We start from the raw sequence: 7,321 nt of genomic DNA, 5'->3' as shown, positions 1-7,321 counted from the left end.
TTCCCCTTCCAAAAGGCACTAATAGCTCCCATACACTGAACGGACCAGTGGTGATGCTGCCCTCCTCCACCATACGCTCTGGATCCGAGCACTCATGCTTTGGATGCACGCATTCCATAACACCTGGAAGAAAAGGAGCCTTACAGAGGTGCTGCTCTTCTCTGCAGCCACATCACAGCAGTGCTAGAGCAGCAGCGGGCTGTGTTTCTGCCTTGCCTTCCAGTTGGGCTTTGACGACATGCTCCCACAACACCAAAGCTCCAGCTGCAGCCCCAGCCAGCACCCAGGACCTGCGTGCTGTCTTTGAAAGGGTTTCTGTCCACCCCATGAGCAGAAACATGAACATACTTTCACTGTTTCCCAACGATATCTCGTTCTCTGTTATTAGATCCAAACCATGCTGGATTAACCCATTCAAAGCATCCTCTCACCACAGCATAAGCATTTCAGTCCTTCTTCCTTCAGGGCAAAAAAGCACTTCCAACAATGTTTAAGAAAAAAACTCACCAAAAATGTGAAGGCTGCCAGGAATTCTTTAGTTATCCACAGAGGTTAAAATTTTATTTTGATATAAAAATTAAATAGCAACGTTGTTTTGGTTTTTTACAGTGATAAATTAGAAATTTACAGTACATACATTGAAGTAGATATATTTTCTGTACACCCCAAAATAATCAGTGTCTATTTCCTTAAAATTCAGAGAAAGGAGCTAACTTGTCTGTTTAATGTAAGAGCTAAGCTTGTACCTCTCTGGCAGATGCTTCTGAAACCTGCAGTGCCAAGAGCACACGCTGAAGGGGGAGATGGGAGCAGGGACTGCGCAATCGAAGGAAACGCCTGCAAAGTTTCTGCTTGTATAACCACAGCAACTAACTGCACTTCCGAGACAGGATTAGTCACACTGGCTATGGCTTTAAGCTCCTAACAGTGTTGAAATGAGAGAGCTTCAGAGTTCAGAGTTGCTGATACCCGCTCTTCGCAAGTGCCAGTTTTTAGGCTGTCTGCTGGGTCTTCCCTGCACAGCCCTGACATGGAGCCAGGTAAATGCATGGGCGTGAATACATCAGTGGAATGGTTTAATTGATGCAACCACTAATTTCACTTTGGGTCAGGACAGCGTTCCCCCAACTGCTGGGGAAAGATGTGTCTTCAGGAACAGCAGCTGGTGCCTCCCCCCAGCCCACCTCTTTCCCACAGCTTTTGAATCCCTCACATGCTTTAACGGAATATCCCTCCAGGTCCCTCCTAGGGCTACACAGTGCCATCCTCATCCAGCTCACTGTGTCTCACATCACCAGGGGCATCCCTCTGTCAACAGTTCACAGGGTTACAGGCAGAGATGCAAGGATTTCATTAAAAGGCACTATTTAGCATTCACTTCTGTGTACATAACAAGGTTTAAAATGCCATTTATTGAATCAGTCTGCTCAAACATGGGTCTTATTATCCAAAGCCTTTCAGAGTGAAGCACACCTTGAGTGAACATGACACTTTGGCATGGCCAAATACTAGGTTACAATAAAGGGCCATACTGCATCCTTGCTCCTTGAAAGCCAACATACAGCTGCTGACTTTACATTCCTCACTGCGCTAGCAGAAAGACTGCGTGATGGAGAAGCTCAGCCATCTGAAGATCTCACACTTGCAAAACTCCTCATCCACAAAGGAATAACCAGATCCAAACACAACACTAACAGTGAGAGACTTTATGGAGAGGGTGAAAAGGCCCAGCTGGAATGTGGTGTTGGCCAAGACAGTGCTTGTGTGTCTTGAACAGAATGTGTCAAGTTGTCACTTGTTCTGCTGGAGAGGGAGCCCAACCGCAAAGACTGCCATTAGGGTTTGTTTGGGGTCTGGATTTTGTTTGTAAAAGAAAAAAAAAGTTCTCTAGCACATGTTTCAACACTGACATTGAAACAATACATGCTTCTGGGATGGATTAGTGCTCACTTCCAGAGCTGGAGTGAACTGTGGTTTGGGAAGCACATGGGCACCTGTGTGGAAAGCAAGTACTTTAATAAAGCAGCATCTGTTCTCAGCTGCCCTGGAAGATCACGGGAGTTGGGGCACCAGGGGGATGCTTTACAGCTGATCAGGTTCCACACAAACAAATGAAGCAAAAGCTTGGGGCACATAGATAAAATCAAATGTGTTTCAAAAGGATAGAGCATCATAACAGTGTTCTCTTAAGTGCTTCTAGGATATTTGTATTTGTATCACCTTTCTTACAACCCCCTGACACTACATTCAGCTCCCCACATGCACAAGCTGGTGCCTCCTCAAATAAAAGAATAAGAAATGCAATGGTTTCTTTCAAACATTATTCACCAAGAAGCTGGATTTCCTGGGTCCCTTTACAAAAACTGGAAAAGTCTTTGTTGCTCCTGCTCACATTCTGTGCGTAAATATATATTAAAAAACCGTCTCCATAGCTGTCAGTGAGCAATTGAAGCATCGTTGTGAGACAGTCAGCTGCACTGCAATGTCATGGGCTGAGAATGTTCTTTTAATTGCAACTGACACACATAATTATACAACTGATCTGTGTGAACACGAAGTTGCCAAGGAACTTAACATTTTGCTTCTCGCCAGACTGGCGTCTACAGAGGAGATACCATCACACTGAATGAACTACATTGAGACTTAATTGCTTCATGCAATGAGTCTCCAGAGTCAAGTAAGTTTGCTTGGAGAAACATGGCATTGTTTGAAGGTACCTTCAACTAATTTTTCTCTTTCCTGGAGGAAAGAACACTATAGAGTTAAGACTTTTTTAAAAGCTAATAAATGCAGCAGAATAAAGTGGTCTGCTAGAAATAGCAGGAGCACCTGAAGGGGCAGGAATGGAGGAGATGGATAATGATAATAGATGCAGAAGACCATGCACAGTTTCCCACTTTGAGCTGATTCCTCCACTTCTGAGGATGGCCTTCAGTAAAGCTTTTAGATTTTTTAAGTATTGATAGAAGCACAGAAAAACTGAGGTGAGAAAAAACACAGGGAGGTTCAAAGTCCCACAAGGCAGAATCAATTCTCCATTCAGACCAGGTTATAAATGGCAAAAAGAATGAATCAAAATTATTATTAGGCCATTAGATGCCTGAAAAGTCATCCTCACTAATACTTCACTGAATCCTACTCATCACGGATAAGACCTGGAAAGTCCAATTACTATTTGTTTCAGGACATGATCCCTGACTGAATTGTACAGGGTATTGGAACACCAGAATTCCCCAGGGCATAAAGACAGAATCCCCATCAAGTGCTATCTTCTCAGTGCTGAACTTGCAAAGAAGACATCTGACTGAGGTCCTGCTCCATCTTCTGGTAACGGGATACTAATTAAGCCCAGGATTTGGCCCTGGACTGCCTTTCCACCATCAGCTGTAAGATGATGAAAGGAAAACATCATCTCACAGCTATGGGTTACAGCACCTCCATTTCTAAAGAGTTCAAGACTTAAAAAAGGAAGATAACATGTTTAGCTATTTCACAGCTTTTAAAGCCTCCCTGGGCTCTCCTATTTTGGGCAGCATGGTTTATGGCTATTGTATCTGCAGCATGATCCTTCTGCTGTCTATTCGTTAAGGCTTTTTTTTTTTTTCCCTCCAATCTCCAGAGACAGGTTGTGTAACCATCCCCCTACTCTATTCCCAACTTTTACACAGCAATGCTTGCACATGATTAGTCCTTCACAGGAGAGCAGTCAGACCAGCGGGATGCTGTCCTTTTCTCATACCACGGTCTCGTTCCCTTTCCCAGGTTTCACCCAACCGTCTGCTCTCTTCTCCCGTTTCACTTTCCCTGAGTTCACCAGTCTGTTGGAGCACTTCTGCCAAGTGTGCAGAGTTTTGGCTGACCAGATCCACATACCTGATGTAATACCCACCAGGAGGGACATGAAAATTTTGAGCATCTCCACTGCCATATTGGAATCATCTGCCGAATAGCGGAAAATGGCCCAGTTGGAGATTTCGTAGAAATAACAGGCGATGACACATGTCGCTGGCACGGTGTACAACACTGAAAAGACCCCAATTTTGACCATCAGTCTTTCCAGTTTGTCAGTTTTAGTTCCATCCTTCTGGAGATTAGACCTGATTTTAAATAAGGCCACGAGTCCTGCTGCAATGAATAAAGTCCCAATGACCAGGTAGGTAAAAAGTGGAGCCACCACAAAGCCTGTCAGCGCATCCAGGTTCTGGTTCCCAACATAGCAGAGGCCGGTGAGCTCGTCTGCGTCTACAAGTCTCATAATCAAAATGACAATGGTCTTCACCGCCGGGATGGCCCAGGCTGCGATGTGGAAATAGGAGCTGTGCATTTCGATTGCTTCGTGGCCCCACTTGAGTCCCGCAGCCAGAAACCACGTCAATGTCAGAATGACCCACCAGATGGAGCTAGCCATCCCGAAAAAGTACATCAGCAAGAAAATTATCGCACATCCTGTGTTCTTAAGACCTTCTTGGATAAGAACAGGTTCTGCTGCCTCTTCAAAATCACAGGATATCCTTTCCCGGCCCACAGTTAGCCTCACAATGTAAGCAATGCTATAAATATTGTAGCACATGCTCAAAAATATGATTGGCCGCTCTGGGTAGGAAAATCTGGATGAATCAATCAGGAAGGTCAGGACTGTGAAGGCAGTCGAGATGAAGCAAAGACTGGCCCATATGGCCATCCAGATATCTGTGAATTCCTTAGCTGACCTGCTGTACAGACCAGCATCGTAGCCACACTTCAGGACGCAGCTCAAGCTTCTCTTCACCCAAATGTACTGATCCGAGTTAGATCCCATGCCGTGGCACTCTTCTCCAGGCTGCAAGGAGGTCTTGCTGTGAAGGGGAACCTCTTCATCTCCTGGGCCCTCCATGCACATGTGGTTGTGATCATTCTGGGGTGGGAATTTGCTGCAGTTTAGGCTTTCTGGCCAGAAAAACCCAAATTCTTTTAAAACAGGTTCACATCTTCTTTTGACAGAGAGGCACATGCCTCCACAGGGACCTATGGGGATGTTAATCTTCTCTGTGCACATCGGCACATAAACTGAACACAGGAAGAACTGGAAGAGAGAAACACAAATCACAAATGTGTTGAGGGAAAATGAAACAGGTTGCAATACAGCAAGTTTTCTTTTTTTTTTGTCCTTTTTAGCAGTAATATTTGGTCCTTTCCCTTAAAAAACCAGGAAGCAGCAAAAAAAAAAACCAAAACAAAAACAAACAAACAAAAAAACCCAAAAAACACCAAAAACAAATAAACCAAGAACAATAAAAACAAAAGAGAGAAAAACCCCAACAATATTGTCTTCTTTCAGTTCAAATGTGGTCCAAAGCCAAAGTCTGAAAATTTTACTCCCTAGATTAAATCCATGTAAACTTAGCCCATCACTTCCAAGGAAGCAAGTGGGATTTAGCCAGATTTAAACCTCGAGGGTACAATTTAAGAAAGCAGAAAACCAAATTAAAGGGGTTTAAACAAACACACATATTTGTTCTGAGCATTGCCTGGATATTTCAGCTGAGAAACAAATAGGAGAAAAAAAGCATTTCTTGAAATACTTTAGTTCGCAAGCTTATTGCAAAAGAAAAATGTTTTTCTTTTACAATAAGTTCACGTATGCATTTGCGACAGTAATAAAATATTGTAGTTTTCTCGTCTTTTGAAAAACAGTAATTCGGCGACACGACACCGTGAGAGGAGTTGCGTGCTGACTCGGGAACTCTGCCCCGAGAAACAAGCTGGGTTTTGTTTGAGGAAATCCATGCCCGTGGGGAGGACAGGGATCCTGCCATTCGCCTGGGAAAGAAACTTTCGCGGCGAAGCTCCCGGCGGCTCCCCAGCTGCCCGCGGCCGGCCAGCTCCGCTCGTCCCGCATGGAATCGGGCGCGGCACCTGGGCACGGCCGGCACGGAGGGCAGCGGCCGGGAAAGCTCCGGGAGTCGCCGCAGCCTCCGCGGGCGGGCGGGCGGGGGGTACCGCGCTGCGGAGGCGCTCCTGCCGCGGGCAGCCGGGACCCGCCGGGACCTCGCCGGGACACCGCCGGGACCCGCCGGGACCCCGCCGGGACACCGCCGGGACCCCGCGCCTCCGCCCAACGTGAGCCGCGCTCTCTCCCCAGCCAGCCAGGAGCGACACTGCGAGCTGGCGCGACTTTCGGGTTGGGTTAGTACCGAGCCGAGCCGACGGGGATGAGGATGGGGTGCCGGGGACAGCAGCCGGCCCGGGGACCGCCGGCCCCGCCGAGTGTCGTCCCCACCTCGCCCACGCAGCCAGGTCCCCGCGGAGCCCGGACGCACCTGGAGCTGGCTGGAGCAGCCGTACTGGATGAGGGGGGTGAAGGTGGTGAGCTGCAGCTCCGCGTCCGCCTGCAGCTCGTGCCCCACCAGGTTGGGCATCTTGGTGACATTGTAGCCCAGGTTCTGGCACATGGCGATGCGGATGGCGTCGCAGCGCCGCTCCTCCTCGTCGCCGAAGCCCCTGGCCCCGCCGAGCAGCGCGGCCAGCAGCACGGCCAGCGGCACGGCACGGCACGGCACGGCACGGGGTCCTACCTGCAGCACGGTACCGGGAGTCCCCTCCGAGCCGCTCCCTGGGGAGCCCGACCCTCACCGCCAGCCCCGAGGAGCGCACTTCCACTCAGCGCGCCTCGCAGGGGCCCCTTCTCCTTGGTGACCTGCATTCCCCATCCTGCATCCCTCAGAAACCCCCGGGGATACCTGTCCGTGTCTCGTCTCCCCACAACAGTTCCCCGCTCCTGTCCCGTGTGGCCAGTGCCCCTGGGTGACCTTGTCACTATTCCCCGAGTTCCCGTGGTGGATTGGTCCTAGGGGCTCCCCAAGTTCGGCTCCACAAGGACAGGGTAGGCTGAGCCCCGTGCAGATGTGTTTGGGCTCGGCGGATGTGTTTGGGCTCACTGTGCCGCAATCTTCCCCTCATTTCTTGCCTTTTTTCCAGCCCTAAGTGCTCAGCTCTTCCACTGTGGGGTTAAAAATATTTTGAGGATGGCTTTCTAAGCTGCTGTTTGGTCTTCTGAATGGGTTAAAATGCACCACTGGGTCACATCTGGGCTGTAGCATTGTTTGTTTTTTCACTGGGGCCATGAAACCTGTAGGGCACTGCTAGGTACCTCCTGGCATTTGTATAAATCCCTGTAAAATAAGTAATGTGGATGAAGCATTTGTGAATTTGGGAGGAAAGGGCTGGATGATTAAGCAGACCTTTAGCATGTCAGCAGGAGCAGGGATTAAGAGCAGAGAAACAAGACTCACACTTAAATTCCCTTGATATTATTTACACCTGTAATAAAATCTAGTTGAGC

General features: G+C 48.2%; 1 protein-coding gene across 1 annotated transcript; it reads right to left on the bottom strand.

Moving 5' to 3' along the window:
• Positions 1–531: 531 nt before the first annotated feature.
• On the bottom strand, positions 532–6,554 carry FZD4 (frizzled class receptor 4). The gene is made up of 2 exons (XM_039718328.1): positions 6,300–6,554; positions 532–5,062 (listed from the first exon to the last, which is right to left on the bottom strand). The coding sequence occupies exons 1-2, from the start codon at positions 6,429–6,431 to the stop codon at positions 3,734–3,736; spliced, it is 1,461 nt and encodes a 486-aa protein (XP_039574262.1). The 5' UTR covers positions 6,432–6,554; the 3' UTR covers positions 532–3,733.
• Positions 6,555–7,321: the final 767 nt, after the last annotated feature.

The sequence above is a fragment of the Passer montanus genome, unplaced genomic scaffold, assembly GCF_014805655.1.
Source record: "Passer montanus isolate IOZ18808 unplaced genomic scaffold, ASM1480565v1 scaffold4, whole genome shotgun sequence".
Lineage (NCBI taxonomy): Eukaryota > Metazoa > Chordata > Aves > Passeriformes > Passeridae > Passer > Passer montanus.
This window is presented reverse-complemented; position numbering and strand designations above follow the sequence as displayed.

What these genes read in the sequence shown, in the direction of transcription:
- FZD4 (XM_039718328.1), bottom strand. Translation starts at nt 6,431, where the DNA reads ATGTGCCAGAACCTGGGCTACAATGTCACCAAGATGCCCAACCTGGTG. An exon ending in GCTGCTCCAGCCAGCTCCAG is followed by an intron (nt 5,063 to 6,299) that starts GTGCGTCCGGGC and finishes TCTCTCTTCCAG; the next exon opens with TTCTTCCTGTGTTCAGTTTA.